Source organism: Danio rerio, chromosome 2 (genome assembly GCF_052040795.2).
Source record: "Danio rerio strain M-AB ecotype USA chromosome 2, GRCz13ab, whole genome shotgun sequence".
Lineage (NCBI taxonomy): Eukaryota > Metazoa > Chordata > Actinopteri > Cypriniformes > Danionidae > Danio > Danio rerio.
The window spans coordinates 51,512,366-51,538,430 of NC_141022.1; the positions used below are offsets into that span (position 1 = coordinate 51,512,366).

Here is a 26,065-nt window from a genome sequence, read left to right on the forward strand (position 1 = left end):
TGAAATATTTACAGGATTTGGAGTATAAGCCGGTGCAGAAAGTTTGGCATCTCCTATTTTCTGTCTAAAGCCTTCTATTTTATTACTGAAAAAATTCATGAAGTCATCACTACTAATTTGCGGTGGAGTAGTTTGTTCCAAGGATGACCGATTATTTGCTAATTTAGAGATGGTGTTAAATAAAAATCTAGGATTGTTATGATTATTTTCTATCAGTTTGCGCAGGTGCTCGGTCCTGGCAGATTTTAGAGCCCTCCTATAGCTGGACATACTGTCTTTGTACGCAATTCTAAAGACCTCTAAATTTGTTTTTTTCCATTTACGTTCCAGGGCGCGGGTTGCTGTTTTGAGCGCACGAGTATGACTATTATACCATGGTATAGTTTTAATCTCTCTAGCCTTTTTTAATTTTATGGGTGCCACAGTATTTAGTGTGCTAGTAAAGATGGCATCCATACTGCTGGTTACTACATCAAGATCATTTGAGTTTGCGGGTGCATTACGAAATAGAGAGAGATCAGGTAAGTTATTTATAAATTCATCTTTAGTTGACGGAACAATAGTTCTACTAGGGCGGAGTATTGGAGCGGGTTTGCTGATTTCAGGTAAACATAGCTTATATAGTAAGAGGTAGTGATCTGTAATATCATCACTTTGTGGTATAATGTCTACGTCAATAACCTCGATTCCATAAGACAGAATTAGATCTAATGTATGCTTTAAGCGATGGGTTGGACCCACAACGTTTTGCTTTATCCCAAGTGAGTGTATTAAATCCATAAACGCGAGCCCTAATGTATCATTAGCGTCATCTATGTGGATGTTAAAGTCACCTACAATTAGCATTTTATCAGTTTTGACTAGTAAGTCAGAAATAAAATCAGAAAATTCTTTTAGAAATTTGACATAGGGTCCTGGGGGTCTATATATGGTGATTAAAGCGAGAGATAACATAGGTTTTTGTATAGTATCTGGAAGCTGAACATTAAGCGATAATACTTCAAAGGAGCTAAACATAAGTCCGTTTCTCTGTTTAATATTAAGGAAATCACTAAAGATTGATGCAACTCCACCACCACGACCAGTTTGACGAGCCTCATGTTTATATAAGAATCCTGGAGGAGTTGCTTCATTTAAGCTAATATAGTCATTTTGTTTCAGCCAGGTTTCAGTGAGACAGAGTGCATTAAGATTGTTTTCTGTTATTATTTCATTAATGATAAGTGCTTTAGGTGCAAGTGACCTGATGTTTAGGAGACCAAGTTTTACGAAATTTGTATTTTCACTTTCTACTGGTTTTTCTGGTTTGATTCTTACTAGATTTTTCCTGGAGCACACAGTACGTTTATTTCTTAATCTAATAATACGAGGAACAGACACAGTCTCTATAGGATTCGCCAGATATGCGTTACTGATGTTTAAGTGGGGTGAACAAGAGTCTAGGTGGCTATAGTGTGAATTTTGTGAATTTTTACCTGCTAGTCAGATGGTGCGAAGTAGTCTGGAGATGTTGTCCGACAGGAGTTCAGCTCCGGCTCGACTGGGGTGCAGGCCGTCAGGACGGAAGAGCCTAGGACGCTCCCAGAAAAGATTCCAGTTATTAGCAAAGAGCAATTTCTGTTCTTTACACCATGTTATTAGCCATTCATTCAAAGCTAAAAGTCTACTGAACCTTTCATTTCCTCGGCGGTAGGTAGGAAGCGGCCCAGAAACGATGATCTGCGTGGCGGGCGAGGTGCGTCGAACCGTCTCGATCAGGCTCCTGAAGTCCTTCTTCAGGATCTCCGACTGCCGGAGCCCGGTGTCGTTTGTCCCCACGTGGAGGACAACGGCACCAGGGCTCTCGGCAGCGCCCAGGATGGTTGGAATCTGTGTAGAAATATTTTTCACACGGGCACCAGGAAAGCAGAAAGTACGTACTTTATTACCTTTTGAGGAGGCGGCACGGACGTGACGAACGATCGAGTCACCGATGATGGCCACATCGGGACCCGACTCGCGGAGAGGGGAGAAGCGGTTCTCCGTGGAGATCTCGAACACAGGCGGAGACGTTCTGCCCCGGGATCTGGGAAGCACCTTGCGCGGCTGCACCCAGGCGCCGTGGTAGCCGGGTGTCGGCGTGAACGACGCCTGGCTGAGCCGCGCCCCGGGTGCGCTGGGCCTGGACAGAGAAGGACGCGGGGTTGAGGTAGAGGGGATGATGTGGTTGTAATTTCCACGTACCTTAGGTGATGAGACGGCCTTAGCATTAGGTACGGCTAGAAGCCGTTCCCGTAGCCGCGACCGTCTTACCACCAGCGCGCGGATCTGGGACTCCACTTCTTCCAGCTCCAGCTCCAACGCCTCCATCGATGCTTCTCCTGCACACAAGGACAGAGACGGAAGCGACATTTTACGGGGTAAAGAGCAAAGCCAGTAAGTCAAAAGTGTATGGTTAAAGAGGTCGGTAGCTTTAGCTGACCAGCGGCGCTAGCAGGCTAAAGCTACAAACAACAGGCGGATGCTCGAGGGACAGACCGTTTTTAAAGCAGCTTTGTTTGTATAAATGTATTAAGGGTTTGGTCACCCTAAGTAGGAGAGACAAATACTTAGCGAATGAGGAAGAATTTAATGATTAAGATTTAAATTGCGAGTAAATAGCAAGTCCAAACTTCAAGCACACAGTGTGTGACCGAACGGAGACAGTGACGCCAGTGACGTCACTCGAGCATGCGCGCCGTCACTCCCAACCAATCAGATTCACACACAACCAATCAGATGAGTAAGGGATTTATAGTTATAAATATTAGTGCACGATGGTAAACAATATCCAATGCATGCTGACTCTAAGACGAAGCATGCATATAGATACCATCACCATAGTCCAATATCAAATATAAATGTTGCATCAACCAGCTTCTTTTTAGCATCAAAAGAAAGGCAGTTCTTAATTCTGAAATAGAAGCCTAAAATCCCTTTTAATTTTTTCTTCAATTGCTGAATGTGAGAACTAAAAGAGAATGTATCGTCAATTAAAATTCCAAGATATTTGTACCAGGACAAATAAAATGTAGTTTGTTTTGAATTTGAAAATAATATAAGTTTTGTTTTATTGGCATTTAAAACTAGTTTAAAGCGATCTGTAATTGAGAAAAGGCCAGATCGAGTGTAGATGCAGCTGTGTATGACTCATCAGCAGAATAATGAAAATGAGCACTTTTGATATATAGCCTACTGGTATGTGCCCAATTAAATTTGAATATCAAGAAAACTGCATGTATTTCAATAATTTGTTTCAAAAAGTGAAACTTGTGTGTTATATTAGTTCACAACACACAGTAAAATATTTCAAACCTTCATTTGATTCAATTTAAATGATTATGAATTAAAAATGAAAAAAAAAAATCCAGTATTTCACAAAATTAGACAACCCAGGCTCATTCTGAAAACGTAGTCCAGCGGACGTTTCTGGAGACTGCGAAATGCATCCCGGGAGGTACGTATTTGTGCATTTTTAGTTTTCGCGAATTCACGAAAGGCCGCTGTGCGCGCTTTTTCGTATCTCGAACGTCTCTTGCGAGTGCTGCTTGTGCCCGCGCTCGCGCTGTTCTCGTGTCAACCCACCAGAGGCCGCTATCTGACTGACCAAATGATTGACTGCGCGACCGGCCAATCGGCTGACCCACCCTCCTCCTTCCCTGAACCCAACCAGTTTTACCGATTGACCCGCCCGCCCGCTCACTTCCCTAAACCCCAGCAACAATTTAGAAAAGCCGTCTAGAAAAAGAAAAACCATCGTCTGTTTTTTGGATTTCACCGCGTTCTCACCATTATGAACTCGTTCGCTGGATTCTGTTTTCTGGAACCACTCTTCCCCAGACTTGAACCCGGACGCCTTTTGTCAACTCCTCCTCTCTGCATCTGAAGTCCGCCGACGCACACAATGAGCTGTCGGGACAAACTGACTGCAGCGGGAAAGCCCTCCACATAGAGGTAAGCGGTCAGCCGACAAGCGCGAAAGGGAACGGCGTCACACCGCCCCGTAGCGTTCGCTTAAAAAAAAAAAATACAGCCATACGTACCTCCCGGGACGTATTTCGCGGTCTCCAGAAATGTCGGCTGGACTACGTTTTTAGAATGAGCCTGGGTTGAAATTAGACTATTTCGGCCCAATTCTATTTTTGTACCCCTGACCCTTCCCTTTAGCCCTTAAAACCAAGTGTGAAGGGGAAGGGCTTTAAAATTTACCTCTAAGAAATGGGACAGCACTACAGCACCTGCACACATCATCACATGTCATCGTGATCTCTTACCTCATATGAGATCAGACGATCGTGACTGCTGCAGTTATTCCAGTTGCGTTATGTCTTGGTATTTATACAGGAAATCACCGAAGGCATATATTATGTTATCATAACGATCTAATGTGGCAATAAGATTGTAACTGTACTGTGCATTTACACAGTGGCCATATTCATCTATGTAAACACATAAAAAACAACACTAAGGGTGCTTTCACACCTACACTTTTGTTTTGCAAGCTGTCTCGTTTGCTCAGTTAGCGCGGTTCGTTTGGCATATGTGAACAGGGCAATCGCGCTCTGTTCCGCGCCAGAGTAATCGCTCCGAGACCGCCTGAGTGAGGTGGTCTCGGCTCGATTGAAACGAACCCTGGAGCGGTTCGATTGCAATGAGAAAGCGAACTGATCCGAGCGCGGTTATATCACAGTGTTTTCTAGATATGTAATAGGCATACGGCTATATGAAGAGAGAATTATGAGTAGGGCGGGAAGTTTTGCAAGTCTCCGGATGCCCACAAACGAGTGATGATCTCCCGGTAATCTTGCGTCTCCCTCCCGGTCCTCAAATAGGCATTGTCATGCACCCTTCTTACCCCTCCCCACCGCATCTCTCCTCAGACACGTCGAGTGCGCGCGCACCTTGTCAATCACCACCAAACCACCACCTCTCCTGACAGCCGAGCGGGACGCTGCAAATAAACCCTGACACTCTGACCAATGTGAGGAGAGTTAACCCACACGGGACTTGTTTTAGCTCTGTTAGTCCGATTAGAAACTTTGCAGTGTGAAAGCGAACCGCTCCAAGAGCAAAGAGCAACAATGTAACATCTGTAATCTCTGTTTCGGAACAACTGAATCGATTCACAGGTGTGAAAGCACCCTAACATTGTAGCAGACACTGTAAAAAGTCCAATCCCAGCCACTAGACTTTTCTGACAGGGTATTCCAGTGTCATCGAGTGTCAGAATATTGAGGGACTGCTTTACAGGAGTTATGATTATGCATTATAGATTGCGAAGTTTAGCGGTTTTTATTTTAGCGTTTTTTTTTTAAAGCATGACGGTAATCATGAACGTGGTTATGAATGTATAAAAATTTGTCCTTGTTTGTTGTAAAAATTCATAATAATGAATGATAATAATGAACTAAAAAATACTAATCTCCTTACTTCTAACTGCAGCTATCCTGCCATTGTGGCTGGTGTATTTTGGGAAATTTCCTTAACCCTTGGTTTCGTGATCCTGAAAAATCTCTGTTCAAAAGGGCAATCTACCCCTTCCCCTTAGCCATACACTTTCAATCTAAAGAGAATTGGGACATGAATTGGTAAGGGGAAATGCTAAGTGGTAGATTTGGGATTGAGCCTTCGTGTGACCAAAAAAAGGGCATTCTGAAATGGGTTTGATGTATTGTATTATGTCCATAGTACTTTACACTAATTAGTACAGCTCCAAAGCGGTGTGGCATGAAGGTGATCAGCCTTTGATTCAGTTGAGGTGTTAAGGAAGGGGAAACCTTTTCCAACCACAGTTTCCCCTTCCTCTTAACACGCTATTAATATGCTTAGATACTGCACTCTGAGAGCATCCAGCTTATTTTGCAATTGGCTTTTAAGACTCTTCCTCCTTATGGAGGGTTTTTAGCGATGGTCTTCTGCACAACAGTCAAGTCAGCATTCTTCACCATAATTCTGAAGCCTGCTAAGCCAGACTGAAACCATCTCAAGGCTTTGTGGTTTTTAGCAGACTAGATTGAGACACTGGGGCCTACAATGTTTGTCATGATATTCTAATTTTGTGAAATACTGGATTTGAGTATTCTTTATCTTTAATCTATGAAATATTTTACTTTGTGTGTCGTGAACTAATATAACACACGTTTCACTTTTTGAAAGTAATTACTGAAATAAACGGACTTTCCCTCCATATTCTAATTTCTTGGCACATATAATATTTGAAAAAAGACAAAAAATCAGGCCTAATAATTTTGGCTTCATGTATATATAATTGTGCTTCAGATATGCAAAGTTTAAAAGCCAATGCTTAATGAATAAACCTAAAAAATAAATAAATGTTGCCCTCCCGGTTAATCTCTGAATGGCATTGTGTGTGCAAGTCTTTGTCTTAAGTCTCTTGTACACATGCAGTCCTCCACTTCATAATAGAAAGGCTGACTAAAAGTATTGCTCTTGTGTTTCCATTGTCTTTCTAGTGTTCTTTCCTTCCTCTCAACGGCTTTTCTTATTCTGTCAGTCTCTCCGGCCCTCCCCCAACTCCCCCTCTCCATCATACTCATGTCTGTTTAGTTTGTCTTCCTCCATTCATCTGTGGCTTAAGACCTCTGTCTCTGTCTGAGACTCCTGGAGGCTCTCTCTCTCTCTCCTCCCCCTCTATTCTCTCCCTCTTCCTCATCCTGCTTTCTCCTGCTTCTTTCTCTCCTCTTGTCCTGGTCTCAAAGGACATAATTAGGCAGCATATTCAGGCAGACGCATTTATGTCTCCACAATAGCCCTCTCTCCATCTCTCGCTGCCTTTCTAAAGCCTGTTAAATGGCGTGGAATACGAATCTGTGAATGTGTCTGCTTAATTACAGCAATAAACATTTCTCTTTATTAGTAACTCTTACCATTAAGAGTGATTGACTGCAGTACAGCACTATATTGAAGAAGGTACTATCCATCCTTCCATCCATCATTCTATCATTTTATCTGTCTATTAGTTCATCCATCCATCCATCATTCTGTTCATCCATCCATCCATCCATCATTCAATCCATCCATCTATTGTTCTATCTATCATTCTTCCATCCAATGTTCTATCTATCATCCATCATTCTATCCATCCATCCATTGTTCTATATATCATCCTTCCATTTATTGTTCCATCTATCATCCATCGTTCTATCCATCCATCCATACATACATACATACATCCATTGTTCTATCCATCCATTTTTCCATCCATCCATCTATACATCCATCCGTCTAGTGTTCTGTTGTTCCATCCATCCATCCATCCATCCATCAATCCATCCATTGTTCCATCCATTCATCCATCCATCATTCTGTCTATTAGTTCATCCATCCATCCATCCATCCATCATTCTATTTATCCATCCATCATTCTATCCATCCATCCATCCATTGTTCTATCTATCATCCTTCCATTCATTGTTCTATCTATCATCCATCGTTCTATCCATCCGTCCATTGTTCTATTTATCATTCATCCGTCCATTCATTGTTCTATCCATCCATCCATCCATCCATCCATCCATCCATCCATCCATTGTTCCATCCATCGGTCCATCCATCCATCCATTGTTCCATCCATCTATCCATCCATCCCTCTAGTGTTCTGTTGTTTCTTCCATCCATCCATCCATCCATCCATCCATCCATCCATCATTCTGTCTATTAGTTCATCCATCCATCCATCCATCCATCCATCCATCATTTTGTCTATTAGTCCATCCATCCATCCATCCATCCATCCATCCATCCATCCATTTATCCATCCATCCATCCATCCATCCATCCATCCATCATTCTGTCTATTAGTTCATCCATCCATCCATCCATCCATCCATCCATCCATCCATCATTCTGTCTATTAGTCCATCCATCCATCCATCCATCCATCCATCCATCCATCCATCCATCCATCCATCCATCCATCCATCCATCATTCTATTCATCCATCCATCCAGCATTCTATCCATCTATCCATTGTTCTATCTATCATCCTTCCATTCATTGTTCTATCATCCATCGTTCTATCCATCCATTGTTCTATTTATCATTCATCCATCCATTCATTGTTCTATCCATCCATCCATCCATTTTTCCATCCATCGGTCCATCCTTCATTTTATCCATCCATTCATCCATCTATCCGTTCATCCATCCATCTATTCAGCCAGCCAGCCTATCGCACTCGTTTAAATAGACAATACATATATTTTGTTCCTCATTTAGGAATCGGTACATTTGGAAAATTTGTATTACCGTTTTTATGATTGCTTAAACACTGAAATGAAACTTTTCTCACAATTAGCAAAACCTTACACTCAATGAGCAAAACACAAGGCTCTGCACAACTTTAAGCACATAGTCAGCTTTACACGTTTTGCAAAACATTACACACATTGATTTGCAGATCACTAAACACACTTGGATGTTTTTGACACAGATATTTTTCATGAAGGAATTTCCTTGCAATTTCCAAGGAAAAAACACACACATGAACCAACACAGCCATCAGGTGTGCACACACTGGTGCAAAACTGTGGACACACCAATCAGCTGTAACCACAATAAAAAAGCAATAGCTATAAAGTATTAGTCTTCAGTATATATGTTTACAATAGTATAGCTATAAATAGTAGTCTTTAATAAATATGTTTTACAATAAAAATTTATCTTTAATAAATATAGAAGCCAATGTCGCAGTATGGAAGAGGAAGCGCAAAAGGGAGGAAGATGGATAAATAGAAGACAGGGGATGGGATTTTATATATATATATATATATATATATATATATATATATATATATATATATATATATATATATATATATATATATATTGAAATGTATACATCAGCAGAAAACTGAATAAATGCGCTTTACATTTGTTGTATGATTTGTTAGGATAGGGCAATATTTAACTTTATCAGTCTTTCACTGTTTGGTGAATACAGTATGTTCATGTACTTTATAGCAATACCTCTCAAACCCTGATTATCAGTATTAGTCAATTAGAAATGAGAGTGTTTAAGATTGAGATCAGCAGTGTGTAAATGAAGCGAACAGATATATCTCAAATGAAGCGTGTGTCAAAATTGTGTTTTGTTATATTGTTGTAGAGTTTTGAATAAGTGTTTCATTTTGCAAAAGTTCTGATGTGTTCTGCTGTATGTGTGTGTGTGGATGTGTAAATTGTGTGTAGTGTTTTGACAAAATGAGCCTTACTTTCAAAAAGTCAATCGTAAAAAAACTAATAATTTAGGATCAATACATTTCAGTATCATTGGGTAACAAGTATTATGGAAATGTAAAAAGTGCAATTTGCATTTCAGCAAATGTTGAGCATCAGCCTTGATCTATATGAAGGACTATTGATTGGCCTTGATGTGTTCTTGTGAGAAATCAATTGGACTGATTGATCTTTTGTTTTGTTTTTTTGGTTTTTTTTTTGATTGATGCATCTGAAAGAGCTCTCTAATTACATGAAACACTGATGCACAAAATAGAAGATGTTAAAAGCTGTGGGAGAACTAAGATGCTGTTATGAAATATAAATGTTCATGCTTTTAGCTGCTTTCAAGAAATGTTGCTAATGCAAATGTTGGCAACCCTATAAAGTAAATTCAGTGTCTTGGGCTTTATAGATTGAACACAAATTTGAAGGTTCAACAAACACTGGGGATGTTTTCAGCCCTCATGTCAATATCTCCTCACTGGCACTCTGCTCAGACACACTAGCTGAGATCGATATACCTGTTTTATTCAAAAGCATAATAATTATTGGCTTAAATATATGTTCGTGCTGATTTGTTTGTCTAATTTGTTTTAATGTATGTAATCAGGCTTATTTTAATCAATCTGTTATTCCAAGAACATTTCAGCCACAACACAGTTCATTACTTTGTGAAGGTGTATAATGAGAAAATCTGGACATTGGGAATTACCTAGGAAAGAAGAGCATTTTGTCAACATCAGATAGTGTGTGTATATGTGTGTGTCCACAGGTTCAGACAGGGTAATTACTGTTTTGAGGAAAACTAAACATCTAAAGGTCAGTCAAAACATGCACGCATATACAGACCTTTAGGCCTACTCATTTGCAAAAAGAATGAAAGAAAAGAGAAACACTAACTTTAAAACATTGCATAGTTTTTAGCAGTTTTTAGCAGTTATAATGCATTTGATAAAATATTTCCAAAACATAAAAAATATACATTTGTTAAAAGTATAAAAAAACTCTTCTTAAAATATTTATTATCATTATTAGTATATATATTATCATTTAAACTATATATATATATATATATATATATATATATATATATATATATATATATATATATATATATATATATATATATATATATATATATATAGGCAGGCCTACATTTAAGTTGTCCCAACAAATAATAGGGACATTCTACCAGAAAGATGATAAATACAGTAAATAAAAAGTATTTCATTCCAAAAAAAAATCTTAAATAAACAGATGGTTAATTTCTGTGAGTTGTTCTGTAAAGGAATGTGTCATTTATTTGGTTCACAGATTTATTTTCTTTATTAAACACACTTTACAAATGTACAAACCCTGTCATTGCCCTTGTCCTTAGCCCAATTGAACCTACAGCTTCAATAGTTTTGCTATGCTAAAAACTGTTATTGAAGAAAGAAAACTTCAGAAGTAGCAAGTTTAAGTTGTTATTCACGTCAATTGATTTAAAAAACTATAATTTATAAAAAAAAAAAAAGTTATGAATTATAAGTTTATAATTTAATGAATGTTATAAATTCGACAAATAAATACTACAAATATATAACACAAAAACAATCCTGACAATCACGGAAAGAACCTATATAAACATATATGAACCTATATCAAATCTATATTAAGCCTATATCAAAACCTATATGTTTCTATATGGTTCTTTCCGTGCATTAAATTTAACATAAAGTGTATGCAATACTCTTAGGCTGTGACTCGCAAGTGAGGACAATAAGCTAAAGATAAAGTTGATTCGCTATAAATATGACAAATAGATATTTTTTCTGGGTGGAAAAGAGTACCTAAGATATTTTCTCTCCGCTATATTTTAGCGATAATGACATGTTTACGGTCAGTATTTTCAGTATTTTGTTAAGCAGCCTCTGATGACATCGCTCATCAGTTGTTCGATTCGTCTACGAGTCACTCTTTTGAATCGGTTCTTCTTATTGATTCGAATGAAAGGCACAAGGCAGCTCTAGCGACATAGTGAATCTTTTGGCGCGGTTTTGAAAGTTGTTAGACAGAAAATGAACATTTTAGGACACATCCAACGAAAATAGTGATGAATGATGTCAATAGTTATCTATAGTCAAATGAAATGTGTTTTTTTGCCGTTGAAGGGATGAAAAGAAAGTGAACACCTGCGTTTTCGGCGTCTGAACAACGACGAACGTTATGCTAAAGCTAACGTTAGGTAACTTTTCAAAACCATAGGTCAAATGCAGAAACAAAATATGTATTACATTTATATTATCTTTATCTCATTCATGTCTATAAATATACAAATATGTCAGTCTCAATCCGTTATCAAATAACGTTATCCCGTTGTTCCCTGAAGTGAATGGTTACTAAAATAAGTTCAGGTAAGTTAACGTTAACGTACTTCTTTTGGAGGACAAATGTAACGTAACGTTATGGTATATTTTTTTGAAATAAATGTAGTAAATGGGATGTAGTGTACAGTTCTAGTAATATTGACTGTGATTCACAATTGGTGGACCTTTATGTTAACGTTAAAGCTTTAAATTAGAACATAGAAAATAATAGCTAGGTTGGGTAACGGCTGTAAAAACCATATGTCAAAACAAAGTTAACAAAATGTGTCTACATTTATATTATCCTTATGTTGTATGTGTTTATGAATATTTAAATATGCCAGTAATTATCCTTAGTCTCCTTAATCGTTATCAAAATGTCCCAATTGACAGAAAGTGAATACATAGTTAACAAAGTATTAAATTGAATGTTGGCTGTAAATATATTTAAATGAATGTAGTAAATGGGATATACTGGACACTTTGTAAACAATTTATAATTGGTAATGTTATCTGTCAACAAGACAGTCAACTGGTGGATGTTAATAAAATATGTTTTAAATTAGAATTTACAAATGCGAATATATAACATTATGTATGCTATTTTCTATTTTGGCTGCTTAAAATGGTGTCATTTTTCCCCCTCCTAATTTGCAGTTATTATTTGCAGAAATTATTAGTAATTTCCAAGTAAAATCAATTTTTAAAGCATAATATTAACATATAGACTAGTCAAACTGTTTATTTATCCACTTTTATACTGTTAATAATGTAATTATATTGTATGACTAAAATTAGGCTTAATAGATTTATTAATAATGTTCAGCTGTTACATTTTGCCAGTTTTCAGTCATTGCATTGGCAGTTGATAGATTTCATATTGATTTCTGAAGCATTTGGTAAAAATGACTGCATCAGTCTTGACTTAAGTGAATCAGACTGAACCAGAATGCCATTAGGCTGTAGACTTCTGTCTTTTGTTAAAGACAATTCAGAATACACGCAGCTTATCAATTTAGTGCAGATTAAAATTACTTATGTTGAGAAGTTACTATAGCTAAGATATATGTAAATTAATATACATACAAATAAAACTGAATATTGATGTTGATCAAAAGAGGTCTATCTATGGTTTGTGAACTACACAATAACAAACTGAAATACCATTTAGATACATTAGAATAATAAAATGAGTCTATCATGTCATCTGTGGTTTATTTGAATTTTTTTTTTTATTATTTTTTTTTTTTAGAAATTGATTGAATGAGGCTCTCAGGAGGTGTACTCTGGCGGATTGGTCAGGTGAGTTGTGTATTCTAGACTCATTGCCCCTCTGTGTGGTCTGTGTTTGTGTGTGTGTATGAGGGGCGAGGGTTGATTCAAACTTCCCGACACTAATCTATGTCGTCAGGACTCTAAACACACATAATGAGATTCACCTCCCCCTTAATGAGGCTGATAATCACTGTTTGACTACCACCTCACACTAATTGTCAGCAGATGTTTGTGTATTTGTAAAGCTGTATTGTGGTGGTAATTAGGACTAATGTTGACGAAAGATAAAAAATAAAGCTTTATCTAGCACTTGTCTAACACAAACATGTCTACAAACCACTCAGGAAGACTGCCTTGTTGAAAAAAACTTTGCAGAGGAGTTTTGATTAAACCTCATTAATTTATTTTATAATGAAACTGCCAGCTTCATATTTGTCTGAATTACTGAAAAATTTCTATTATTAGGTTTAGTAAATTACAATTTCGGATTTGGTAGAAAGAAATTTTGACTTTCATATAGTTTTACACCCTTACACCCCAAATTTACATTATTTTATTGTCCAAAATGTTTATTAAATAACTCTTCAGAAGTGGATTCTGTTGCGCAGACTACCTTTTTTTCATATTTGTTTACAAAAAATGATCATTTGTACCCAACCTAAAATGTTAATTTCGTAGAACTTTTTTTTAACTACAAACACATTTAATCGTTCATTCATTTTCCTTCAGCAAGTCTCTTCATTTATCAGGGGTCGCCACATCCGAATGAACAGTCAACTTATCTAGCATATGTTTTACAATGCAACCCGGCACTTGGAAACACCCATACACTCACATTCACGCACATACACTACCACCAACTTAGTTTATTCAATTCACCTATACCACGCGTCTTTGGACTGTGGGGGAAACTGGAGCAACCAGAGGAAACTCGCGCGAACACAGGGAGAACATGCTATCTCTACACAGAAATGCCAACTGACCCAGCCAGAGCTCGAACCAGTGACCTTCTTGCCGTGAAGCGACAGTGCTAACCACTGAGCCACCATGCCTCCTATTTTGGGTAGATTTTCAGATACATATATTTTCACATATATGTCCTTATATTTGAAGCTTTTGTTAAGATAAAACATAGGGCTGGGCAATTAATCGAAAGGTAATCAAAATCGACATTCAGAACCTATAATCAAAGACTATAGCATACACAAGACATGTCACTCAAATATTTTTTAAATGTCAATATTGCGAATGAAGCCCCGCCTTCTAGTACAGGAGCCAATCAGTGATCGCTATATGGCGAATAAAGCCAGCCTTCTAGTACAGGAGCCAATTATCGCTCGTTATAGACTGAATACTAAGAGGAAAGGGCTCAGACCAGAAATGAGTTTCTGCAGATTTTTTGTAATACGAATATTTAGAAATGATACTAAATAGACAGTTGTTGTTTAATTTTATTGGTTATTCGAAATATGAAATGGAATCGTAAGCTTACCAAGTAATTTTGGAGAATTTGATGTTTCCCCATTCAAGCAGGAGTCGTTGGAATAATTAGGCAAAAAAAATGCATATTATAAGGCAATGAAAGTGTTTTTTGACCTTGAATGGATATAAGCCTGCTATTGGAGAACCCCAAAATCAAAATATGACCTTTTTTAATGCATAATAGGGGCTCTTTAACAAGATTAATGCAACAAAAGTTAAACAAACCACTAGCGTGCAGTGCAGGCTTCATTACTGAACCATCAAAACTGCAAAAACCTCATAAATACCCATGATTGTAGATGATTAAACTGACACATTTGTGTATTAATTTCGTGGAAAACACACAAAACAGCTTTTGATTGATAAACTTATTCTCTTTATTTGATGCAAAATAATCAACACAATTTTAATCCATATGTAGAATTAAAATGTAACTTTTGAACAGTAATTTATTTTTATGAAATTGTGAAAAATACAAGCATTGCAGTGATGCTGCATAAGCTCTACTATACACTGTATATAAAAAAAATGTCAACTTAACAGTTGAAAGTTACATCGGGTTTATTCACTAAATCAACTTATAAGGCAACAGTTTTACGAGCTTTTTTGTAAAGTGAACTTGTCATTTTTAAATTTGACAAAAAACTCAGTTTACTCACTTTTATGTAAAGAAATGTAAATGTAAAGAAAGTTTTTAACTGTGTAAGAAAATAATTTTCAGAATGTCTTATGCTGAAGATGTACCTAATGACAAATTTACAGTGTCTACATCAGGGGTCAGCAATCTTGTTCCTGGAGGGCTGGTGTCCCTGCAGGGTTTAGCTCCAACTTGCCTCAACACACCTGCCTGGGTGTTTCAAGTATACCTAGTAAGACCTTGATTAGCTCATTCAGGTGTCTTTGATTAGGGGTGGAGCTAAAACTAGCAGGACACCGGCCCTCCAGGAACAAGTCTGGTAGCCCCTGGTCTACATGTTTGCAAAAATGAAAAGAAATTGTATAAAAGCCTCTAAAAAGGCATAAATGTCAAAGTAAGTTAAAGAGCACATAATATAAACAAACATAATTTATTATAATGCATTCACTGCATGGAGCCATAGCTTGGTTGCTAGCACTTCAGTGTGTACATAATTATTTACTTATACATTACCTGACAAACGTTTTGTTGTCTATCCAAGTTTTATAAAGAATGAATGATAACTTGACTTCTAGTTGATTATTTGGTATCAGAAGTGGCTTACATGAAAGGCAAATGCCTTTAGATTACACTTATTTTACCAAAATAAAATATTACCATGCCTTGATTTTTAATGATTTAATTAGGACACTAAGGTCTGGCTTTGCTTAGACAAAATCTTCTCAGTTAACAGAAATAATGTACAGTATAGAATATAAAGTCATGGTGCATTGGAAAAAGAATGAATATTGTGTATGATACTCATGAGCTTGGAGGACTGCATCCAGACATCTCTGCAATGACTCAAATAACTTATTAATAAAGTCATTTGGAATGGCAAAGAAAGCCTTTATTAAGATTCTTTGGATTCATCTTCAATGCCTCCTGGATGCAGTTCAACAGATGATTCATCTGAAAAATCTACCTTCTGTCACTTTTCCAAATGATCAACTGAAGTCAAGTTATTATTTGTTGCTCTTACAACTGGGATTGATGATAAGACTTTTGTCAGGTAGTGTAAGTTGGTGTTCTGATCTTGTATAATTTTACAGCATATTTCATCTACATTAATCTTCATAACTACAATTTACAACAAAACTACAATTTGTAGTGACTTATTAACATGCTCTGGAAAAAGAATTAACTAATTGATGTTAAGCAACATCATGTTAAGTACATTTGAACTTTTCCTTATTTTCTTTGAACTGACTTTCACTTCTTTTGATCGGATCCTTCCTTGTGGCTCTGAGACTGTAAAGCACTAACAGATTTCTTCATTTTCATAATCTTCAGGGCTACAGTCTTCATTCTCATCTCTCTCTCTGTAATGATGCTGCGCTCTGTTTCGAGCAAATCAACTCCTTTAGCAATTTTTTCCAGAATAAGAGTTTCTTGTTTCATTTTCTCAAGTCCTACAATACGGTCCTCAAAGCCAGGGGTTTTCTCCTCCTTCTCGGTTTTGATCAGAATTTCAAGGTATTCTGCTGTTGAGAGAGATTTTGGCTTCAATGCAATTTCGTCCAGTCTTCTTATGCAATCAGAGGACAGTTTGATCAACTTCATTAGCTTGTCCTGAATTAAATGCAGTTCTTTTTCAAGTGCATCAAGTATTTGCTTGGAGTCCATAAACTTTCCTTTTGCCTTCATGAAGTTGTCCTTTAGTTCTTTAATGGTTTTTTTCTCTATTGTTGTCTCATATGTCCACATGAACCTTTCCCTTGAATGAGCAGAGTAATGGCAGTTTTTAGGGCAGATGATGCAGTGGTTGGCCTCCATCACAGCACAAGTTTGCATGGGGTCCGCTGCAGGCAAGAAGCAGTTGGAGTGGCATGTGAATAAACAGTTGTTGCAATTCATGGTAAAACAGTTCACTGGGGTTCTGTTTGCTTTTACCACCTCTACATCTTGCTCAAAATCCTCATTTTGTGCCATGTTCTCATTCTCATTTTCCAAACATTGCTTGAATTTTTTAATCTCGCTCATTTTAGAGAGACCAGCAGATATTTGAGGGGTCAGACTTGTCATAGCTTTCTCAAGGCGCTCCCGTTCCTCCAAGACCTTTATAGTGAGCTTCAGATCTTTACTTTCAATGGTCCCCAGTGCCTTTAAAAAAGCCCTCATCTGTTTAAAGGTTTTATCCCAGACAAGCTTGATCAGTTTGTCATCATCATCATCATCGTCATCTGAATCATTGTCAGAGGTTGTAGGCGCTTCTACTTTTTTGTCTGCATACATAGCTGAGTTGTTGAAGCTGAAATGCGTTGGTTGTCCCTTTTTATTCTTTTGACAGGGCAGATCTGCTGCTTTGATGGCTTCTAGAACTGGGATCTCTTTACCATCAGCAAATGTCACCATAACTATAATGTTCTCTGCGATGTCTTTTCCAAAAGTGGATAAGATTGAGTCAAAGATATACTTCTGGTTGGCACTCAATCGGGCAAGAGAGGCCTGGACAACAAAGCAGACGGCATCAATGTGATCGATTCCCAAAGGGCTGCAAAGAAAGCTTTTAAGCTGCTCTGTTATCAGTTTGTCATGTGCAATTCCTCTTGTGTCCCCAAATCCTGGAGTATCTACGATTGTGAGGGAGTAGGGAATTTGAAAGCCAGGCTGATTGTACAGCTCGTAAGATGAGACTTTAGATGTCTGACTCTCTGCTTGTGAGCGATTCGTCACTTCATTGATCAGTTTAAAGCGATAGCCATCCTCCCACTTTACTCCCAGTATGTAATTGACCATCACATTGATCAGCGTGGTTTTTCCTGCTCCTGTTGATCCTAGAAGAAGAATGACTTTGTTTTTCACATCCTCCACTTTTTTTCCAAATACATACTGATTAAAATGGACACTTTCTACCATTTTGTTGTGAAGTGTCAGTGCATGGGTTGATGGATTTCCCTTTTTTATTCTTGTTGCTTGATTCACGAACAGCTCACTCCCATCCTTATTTGATGGTTTACTCTTATAACTGGCTGAAAACATCATTTTGGGGCTGTGGAGACTCTCTCCATAATTTCCACATTTAGCAGAAACTCTGACTGTGTAATCTGTGTTTTCTTTCAGTCCCTGAAGAGTGCACTCTCTGCTTGTACATTTCACAGCGTTCCATCGCTTTTCGTTTTCCTGATCTTTTGTATATTCTCTGAACTCCAGCACATAACCAGTGACCAGAACATCTTCACCCACAGATGTAGGAACATCCCAAGCTATGGTTACTGACTCAGATTCAGCTCTTTTCACCGTAGGCGCTCCTGGAGGAGCACATGGACGAGTCTTAAAGAAAGATGTTGAGTCACTTGCTAGACTCACTCCTGGACGACACACAGCCTTACAGGTGAAACGATATTCTTCATTCGGCTGTAAGTGCTTCACAGTGACCTGATCTGAAACCCCTTCAGTAAACACCTCTGTCCATTCAGAGCTCTGTGCAGACTGATATGAGATACAGTAGGAGGTCACAAACCTTACACCACGGTCAGGAGGATTGATTTGCAGATTAATGCAGTCATGTTCAGCACTCAAGATGACCGGTGTTGGTGGTTTTGAGGGAAGCTCAAACTGAGAGTTTAAGAGTATGCCTCTCTCATACACATGAATTGAAGAAGCAGAGCTGAGTTCATCTGGGATTGATGCAATACAGAATTCAATATTCTCTCTTCCTCTATTGGCTTCTTTAAAATCTAGGAAGGCCTGTATAGTTTCCCTGGTAAGTGCAGTTACGTTTCCTGAGGAAAACCATCTCTCTGTCTTCTTTGAAGAGTTTTGATCATAACTTTCTTGCTCTCCATTGTTGCATGCTTGATTTTTCAGGTAATTCTCCAAGTCTAAAATGTACAGTTCATTTTCATCTAAGGAAGAGAGTGCAAAGGCTATGACATAGTGACTGGATGGCTTCAAGACAACCTTGTCCAAGTCGTTGCTGGATGAACAAACAGGAACATCTTTCATGATGTCCAGGTAAGATCTGACAACATTCATCTCTCGCTCTCGCTCTTGTAGATACTTGTTTACCAGAGCACCCTGAAATGGGGATCTTTCTTTGTCATTCAGAACATCAACAAGCTCTTGTTCTTCTGTTCCTCCACCCCTGATAGATGGAAGAAGACTGCAGAGATGTTTTTGAAAAACAGTTTTATACTCTGAGCAAAGGTCTTTAAATTTTCTTAATTTGGTTTTGATTTCGGGGAACTGAGTGGCGATATTGTCCCTCATCAGGTCTTGGCAGTGAATGTCACAGTTATCCAGTTCTTCCATGATCCGTTGTGAACTTCGCACTAGACTGACACTGATCTCCCTGACTAACTGTGCAGCTTGTGAATCTAGTTTTTTCAGGGGGTAAAGCCACACGGTTATAGGCACAGTGTTCTCTCCATGTTCACCCAGCAGTTTTGGCAGCTCTGAGTACACCTTGATGGCATCCACATAAGACACTGGATTGTTCTCCAGGGCAAAATCTCCATGAAAAGTGCAGCTGAACTTATTTATTTTATCCTGTTCTGATTCACTTATGTTCACTGATGCCTGACCTTCAACTGATATTAAAGGAATGTTTTTGATTGCTGCTTGGAGCTCACCGTGTATCTCTTGATGGTTTTCATCGGAGGAAACCTCTCTGTCAAAAATGAAGAAGGCTTGAGCTCCGTACAGTAGACCTGTAACAACATGTGTGGCTGAGCCCTCCTGCAGTACATTGCAATGCTTTATGTTCCCTGCTCCCAGATGCTCCATAGTTAACTGCTCAAAACGTGAGGTTGTTCGATATTGTAAGGTCACTCGAGACTGATGTTTAGATTTCTTTTTATTTTTTAAAAAGTCTGCTGACCCTTTCACTTTAACTAATCCACCTATAAAGCTGGCTTCAAGAGATGCAGAAATATTCAAGGCTTCTGCTTTGTCTTCGCTTGAATCTGAGGCAATGATTTTGAAGTCAGTATTGGGCTGTGGCCGTACATTAATATTCTTCTTCAGCATCTCAGCATCCCAGAGAGTTATTCCTTTAAAAAAAATTGCATAAGTTAACCCAATATAAGAGATAGTATTTAACAAAGTAGTAACTCAGTTCATTTGAATGGTTTCCTCCACTGTGTTATCAGTTGGCATTTCCATGTGCTTTTTATTACCTGGAATGAGGACATCTCTTCGGCAGTCATAAAGCATGCCCAGCTGAAATGGTCGGCCAAGACTTGCCAGTTCAATGGTCTCAGTTGCAGACATCTTTCTAGTGTAAAGTTCATTGAGTTATTATAAATGTTCAGATTTACTGAGTCATCAGAGTGGTCTCTTAGCTATATTCTGAGAAAACGAAAGTGCTTTTAGACCTAAGAAAGCTGTAAAATAATTCATAAGACTAAAACAAAACTTTTACTAATATTATGCTATAAATCAAGTATTCATTTATAAAATACAACAAAGTTATTCTTATTGTAATGCTTCTTAGATCGATCACTCAGATACCTTCAAAAGCTCATCACAACATATGTCTATCTCATCTGTGATACAGTTTTTAAATAAAGATTAAGCTTTTGGTTTGGTCAAAGGACATTGTGATATATTAAATCTTATAAACTTTCAGCTTTGAAAACACATTGCAGCTTGGCTTCACTTGACTTTTTTTAAAATAAATATATACACACCTTGGCAGTGTGGTTACATTTATATTCATATATAGTTTACTTTTGGCTAAAAACAATGTTTTTTTAAATTCCCTTCTTTAATGACATTTTGAAATACAGCATTGATGAAAATATTGTAATTTAAGCTTACATACCTTTTCCCCCCACTATATTACTTCAGAATGTTCTGTCCGCTTCTGGCTTAGACACTGTTCATTTACATCTGAACTCTGCAGTTTTATATATCAAAGCCACTCCTTGCAACTCTGTGATTGGGTAGACAAGATACAGCTAATCTGCCTTCTTACAGAGTTGATATCTGTAAAAAAAGAAGTAGAAGCAAAATATAGAACCTTTCTTTAATGTTTATGTAAATAAAATGCATTTGCATAAACTAAATAAATGTGCAAAAGGTTTTAGTTTCAGCAAAGGTACTTGGACCAATGCAAAATGTCTAATCAGGTCATAATGTCCTGGCATCATGAGCAGTTAGATAACTAAAACAAAAGCAATTCTACACTTTTACCTTCACTTTCGGATGTAAGTTGATCCTTATCAGAAGAACCTAATTAGGTATATGGTGTTTTAAAGTGTTTTGTAAATCAGTAGTTCTATGACCATTGACCTGCTATAAACAGTAAACGGCAGATTTAATGGTATCAAGGGGCATGGCAGTTATGAAATGTTTTCAAAGCTTCTTTTTCGAGCAATGTACTGAAACAAATCATCTGCTAGACATTTGTCATTTTTATCACTTTCCCCATTTTAATTCAGAGAGAAATGAAAACAAAAACTAATTTATTTGAGAATAATAGATTCACATTCCCCTTTACCTTATCTTAAATCATTAATACCAAAACTATGCACAGAAGAAAAGGGGGTGTGGAAGCAATATTTACATTAAAATAAATGTTAATGTTTGATAGCAAGACTTTATTAAGTACACCTGTCCAGCTGCTTGTTAATGCAAATTTCTAATCAGCCCGTTACTCGTTACAACCGAGGTATGCAGAAGAGCATGTCTGAATGCACAACATGTCAAACCTTGAGGCAGATGGGCTACAGCAGCACACTGGGTGCAACTCCTGTCAGCTAGAAACAGGAAACTGAGACTACAATTTGCACAGGCTCACCAGAAATGAGCAATAGAAGATTGGAAAAACGTTGCCTGGTCTGATCAGTGTCGATTTCTGCTGCAATATTCGGATGGTAGGGTCAGAATTTGGCATCAATAACATGAAAGCATGGATCCATCCTGCCCTGTATCAACGGTTCAGACTGGTGGTTTATCATGCATGTGCAGCCGACAAATCTGCAGCAACTGCATGATGCTATCATGTCAATATGGACCAAAATTCCTGAGGAATATCTCCAGGACCTTGTTGAATCTCTGCCACGAAGGAATAGGCAGTTTTGAAGGCAAAAGAGGGGTTTACCCGGTACTAGTAGGGTGTATCTAAAAAACGTGGCCGGTGAGTGTATATACTCAAGCCAACTGCACCAAAAACCAACAAATGTCTCTTTTTTGTTATTCACAGAGAATGTAATTCTTTCTATAATTAATATATTTTTCAAAACGCCAATCCAATTCTGCATTTGTGGTGGCTTGTGGTAGCAAGGATGATTCTATACATATATTTATTTTTCCTTTCCAAGAAAAACATTGACGGCTTACCCAAAATTAAAATACCTCAAAACTGAAATCAACAAGTGTTTAAAATCTTTTCTAAAATATTATGTATATCTTTACAAAAGCTTCAAATATTAGGACATAAATGTGAAAGTATGTATTTGAAAATATACCCAAAATAGGTGTCACGGTGGCTCAGTGGTTAGCACTGTCACCTCACAGCAAGAAGGTCGCTGGTTTGACTCCATGTTCGCGTAGGTTTCCTCCGGGTGATCCGGTTTTCCCCCACACTTCAAAGACACGTGGTATAGGTGAATTAAATAAACTAAATTGGCCATAGTGTGTGTGTGTGTGTGAATGTGTGTGTATGGATGTTTCTCAGTACTGGGTTGCTGCTGAAAGGGCATCCATTGTGTAAAACATGCTGGAATAGTTGGCGGTTCATTCCACTGTGGCGACCTCTAAAAAAGAGACTAAGCCGAAGGAGAATGAATATAACCAAAACATGTGAAAGTGTTTAACGTTCTGTGATCACAGTTCTGAATTTTACTCTGTGTACCGATAAATAAAATAAAAAACTCCTCAGTGTTCTGTTGAAGTATTTTATTAAGCATCTTTTTACGAATCTGCAAGTATTACGTCAATAGACAATGATTTAGTTTCTCTTTTACATAGATTAAATTGTCATGCAATCATAGGTAAACAGTACCCTTTGTAACTCATGCTGTAAAAGTGTATCATGTTTCAAGGTCACTTCAGACAAAAACAATTGCGATGATGGTTTCTTATTTAAGGTGAGGACACATAATGTACCTTTTTTGACATCACTAGTGCTCTGAAGTTACAGTGGAAAGTGATAATATTGATATCATGTTTTCTGAAACATTATTAGATCTGAATAAACAATGTCATAGTTGTTTTAATGTTTTAATCATTTATAGTCTAATATGAGTTATTTTCTCTATGGGCAATTACACAATAAATAGCTCCCATAATTTCTCTTATTTCACTAAAGAACTGTTGACAGAAACTTTAGTTGATAGTGTTGATAACTTGTGGTTAAGTTTCCTTTTCTCTGTGAATCCTCGTCTTTTCTTCTTGTTCTCTATTTCTATTCTCTGTGTCCACTCTTCTCCTTTCTTCTTCTGTTCTTTGCTGAAACTCTTTTTCTTGTTGTAGCTTTTGAACTTCTTTCTCGAGTTCTTGCTTTTTTGCTTGAGCTTCATTACGTTCTCGCTCTGCTTTTTCAGCTCTTGTGTTAGTACCACCCATTTTCGACCCTTTGAGGAATTATATCTGATGCTGTAAAGGAGAAAAATAAAGAAAACTGTCACAAAATGAAATAATGTTCTTTAATGTTACAGAAGCACAGTTTTATTTCATGCTAAATGAATTTAAGTACATTTGGTGATATCCTAAAATTACAATTACACACACTTGTTTTTGTGAATTTTAGAGACATTACATAGGCTTCCACTGTTTTTATACTGTACAAACTGTATTTTGAATTGCCCTAACCTCACCCTACCCCTAACCCCAATCCTCACAGGAAACTGTGTACAGTTTTACTTTCTAAAAAAAAGCTCATTGTGTGATTTATAAGCTTTTTGAAAAATGAGGACATCAGCAGTTTCCTCGTCACCACCTTCTTGTAATATCTGTCATACCTATGTCATTTTACAGATTTGTGTCCTGATAGGTCACAAACACACACGCTATAATATATCATATATACAATAAAAATATAAATAGTTTGTGGTTATGTTGAACTGTCATTATTAACTGAAATTCAACACTAGTTTTACCATACTTTTAACTGTTTACTTTTAGCAACCAAAAACATTGAATAAAACAATGATTCATTCATTAACTCTTGATGTTTCTTTCTATAAAAAAAAAAATAGCATTGTTTCAAAAAATGACTTTACTGTAACATCTGAATCTGGCGATTACTTGCCAAAATACTTTGGCTATTTTAACCTAAGTTTTAATAAAAACTAAAAAAATTTGGCACAAATTTGTGTTACCTGCTCTCCTTCGGTAGTGTTTCAGTGTCTTTGCACTTTTCCAACTCAGCTGGAATTTATGGACTCCTAGAACACAACACCTTTATAGAGCCATGTTGGAATACTGTAACTTTGATAGATGTGCGTGTGTGTGTGAATGTGTAAAGAACGAAAGAAAGAGAAAGAGAGACGTAAATTTCCATATTAGATCTCCTTTTCTGCCTGCATTTCTACATTCATAATTGTAATTATTTTAAAGCTGCCTGTTTTACATTATATAAGTTATTTTAGAAATATGTTTTGAGAAAAGCAATGACAATATATTTACCTTTGATAGCAGTGTATATCTGGTTGATTAAGGCTTGCTTCATGTAAATAAAGTTCTGCTGCTGGATATTTCTGGACACTGATGTTGACGCAGTGCTTGCTAAAACTGACTGTAAAGATTTGATCTTAATTGTCATGTAAGGGGACTTTCACACGAAAGAGTGTTGTCAGAAAAAAAAAAACATCAAATGTCAAAGTCCTTTAGTTTTATGATTTAATTGCAAGGGTTTTTCCATATTAGGGAGTGTTGTATGATATGCATGTTTAAATAAGAGTTTATTACAAGCACAACTGCAAAATGAAAGGATTCAGTTGACCATCAAAAAAAAAAAAAGATGATTTAATTTCATTTTCATTTCATTCAATTTATTGAGTTCAAACAGAAACAGGTAAACACGTCTAGTGTTTAAAATCTTTTATTTGTTATAACTTAAAATAAATGTTGTCTATAAGTTCTTACAAGTGTCTGACACTCCTCAAACCTTAAACTGTTAGTGTACAAAGGAGTTAAGCTTACTGTATTGTTTGTTTGTATCGCTTCTTTCAAATCTCACCAAAGATATTCAATCTTTGCTTCGTTGGCTCCTGGTCTCTCTCTCACTGTAATGTTATACATCTTTACACTACCTATCCAAATTTTAGCAAACACAAATAATAACTTGACTTCTAGTTGATCATTTGGCATCAGAAGTAGCTGATATGAAAAGCAAAAGCCTCTAAATTACACTTATTTTATCAAAATATGATCATACCTTGCCATTTTTATTTCATTAGGACATTAAGGTCTGGCTTTGCTTATAGACAAAAGTATTGTCACTAAACAGAAATAATGTTACAGAATACAATATAAAGTCATGGTGCAGTGGAAAAAGAATTAATATTGTGTATGACTTGCATGAGCTTGGAGGACTGCATCCATACATCTCTGCTATGACTCAGATAACTTAATTTCTTCTTTCTTCTTTAAGTTTCACAAAACTTAAAGTCATCTGAAGTGGCAAAGAAAGCATTCCTGCAATACTCTGAGTTCATCAAGATTATTTGGATTCATCTTTAGTCCCTCCTCCTTTATCTTACTTCAGACATGCTCAATAATGTTCATATCTGGTGACTGGGCTGGCCAATCTTAGAGCATGTTGACCTTCTTTGCTTTCTGGAAATTTGATGTGGAGGCTGTAGTATGAGAAGGAGCGTTCTCCTGCTCAAGAATTTGCCCTCTCTTGTGGTTTGTAATGTAATGAGCATCACAAATGTCTTGATACCTCAGACTGTTGATGTTGCCATCCACTCTGCAGATCTCTTGCACACCCCCATACTGAATGGAACCCCAAACCATGATTTTTCCTACACAAAACTTGACTGATATCTATGAGAATCTTGGGTCCATGCGAGTTCCAGTAGGTCTTCTGCAGTACCTTCTGCCACTTTTCCAAATGATTAACTAGAAGTCA

The 26,065-nt window shown here is 37.2% G+C and overlaps 2 protein-coding genes and 2 long non-coding RNA genes across 11 annotated transcripts; 1 reads left to right on the forward strand and 3 right to left on the reverse strand.

Annotated features, from left to right (window-relative positions):
- Positions 1 to 318: 318 nt before the first annotated feature.
- On the reverse strand, positions 319 to 2,701 carry LOC147846497 (uncharacterized). Of its 7 annotated transcripts, XM_087241572.1 has the most exons (5): positions 2,518 to 2,701; positions 2,293 to 2,360; positions 1,929 to 2,161; positions 1,673 to 1,869; positions 319 to 1,570 (listed from the first exon to the last, which is right to left on the reverse strand). In XM_087241572.1, exons 3-5 carry the CDS (start codon positions 1,983 to 1,985, stop codon positions 1,483 to 1,485), a joined length of 342 nt encoding a protein of 113 aa, XP_087097698.1. In that variant the 5' UTR covers positions 1,986 to 2,161; positions 2,293 to 2,360; positions 2,518 to 2,701; the 3' UTR covers positions 319 to 1,482. The 7 variants fall into 7 exon arrangements, with proteins under 7 accessions (XP_087097698.1, XP_087097697.1, XP_087097696.1 ...); XM_087241571.1 differs by having other exon boundaries at positions 319 to 1,869; XM_087241570.1 differs by having other exon boundaries at positions 1,929 to 2,360.
- An 8,520-nt stretch (positions 2,702 to 11,221) lies between these two features.
- Positions 11,222 to 15,139, forward strand: LOC141378861 (uncharacterized). The gene is made up of 3 exons (XR_015479081.1): positions 11,222 to 11,485; positions 11,630 to 11,654; positions 12,859 to 15,139. It is a non-coding gene; the product is annotated as an uncharacterized LOC141378861 (long non-coding RNA).
- LOC110437898 (uncharacterized) lies at positions 14,717 to 23,583 on the reverse strand. 2 transcript variants are annotated; one of them, XM_087241427.1, is made up of 3 exons: positions 20,807 to 23,583; positions 20,160 to 20,257; positions 14,717 to 20,033 (listed from the first exon to the last, which is right to left on the reverse strand). In XM_087241427.1, exons 2-3 carry the CDS (start codon positions 20,251 to 20,253, stop codon positions 16,252 to 16,254), a joined length of 3,876 nt encoding a protein of 1,291 aa, XP_087097553.1. In that variant the 5' UTR covers positions 20,254 to 20,257; positions 20,807 to 23,583; the 3' UTR covers positions 14,717 to 16,251. The 2 variants fall into 2 exon arrangements, with proteins under 2 accessions (XP_087097553.1, XP_087097554.1); XM_087241428.1 differs by having other exon boundaries at positions 20,160 to 20,253; positions 20,807 to 22,654.
- On the reverse strand, positions 22,870 to 24,736 carry si:ch211-77g15.32. The gene is given in 3 exon segments (NR_120356.1): positions 22,870 to 23,583; positions 24,309 to 24,374; positions 24,616 to 24,736. It is a non-coding gene; the product is annotated as a si:ch211-77g15.32 (long non-coding RNA).
- Positions 24,737 to 26,065: the final 1,329 nt, after the last annotated feature.

Coding starts and splice junctions, on each gene's coding strand:
- LOC147846497 (XM_087241567.1), bottom strand. CDS start 2,349: ATGGAGGCGTTGGAGCTGGAGCTGGAAGAAGTGGAGTCCCAGATCCGC.
- LOC110437898 (XM_087241427.1), bottom strand. CDS start 20,253: ATGTCTGCAACTGAGACCATTGAACTGGCAAGTCTTGGCCGACCATTT. Junction 20,034..20,159: donor AAGAGATGTCCTCATTCCAG/GTAATAAAAAGC, acceptor TTTTTTTTAAAG/GAATAACTCTCTGGGATGCT.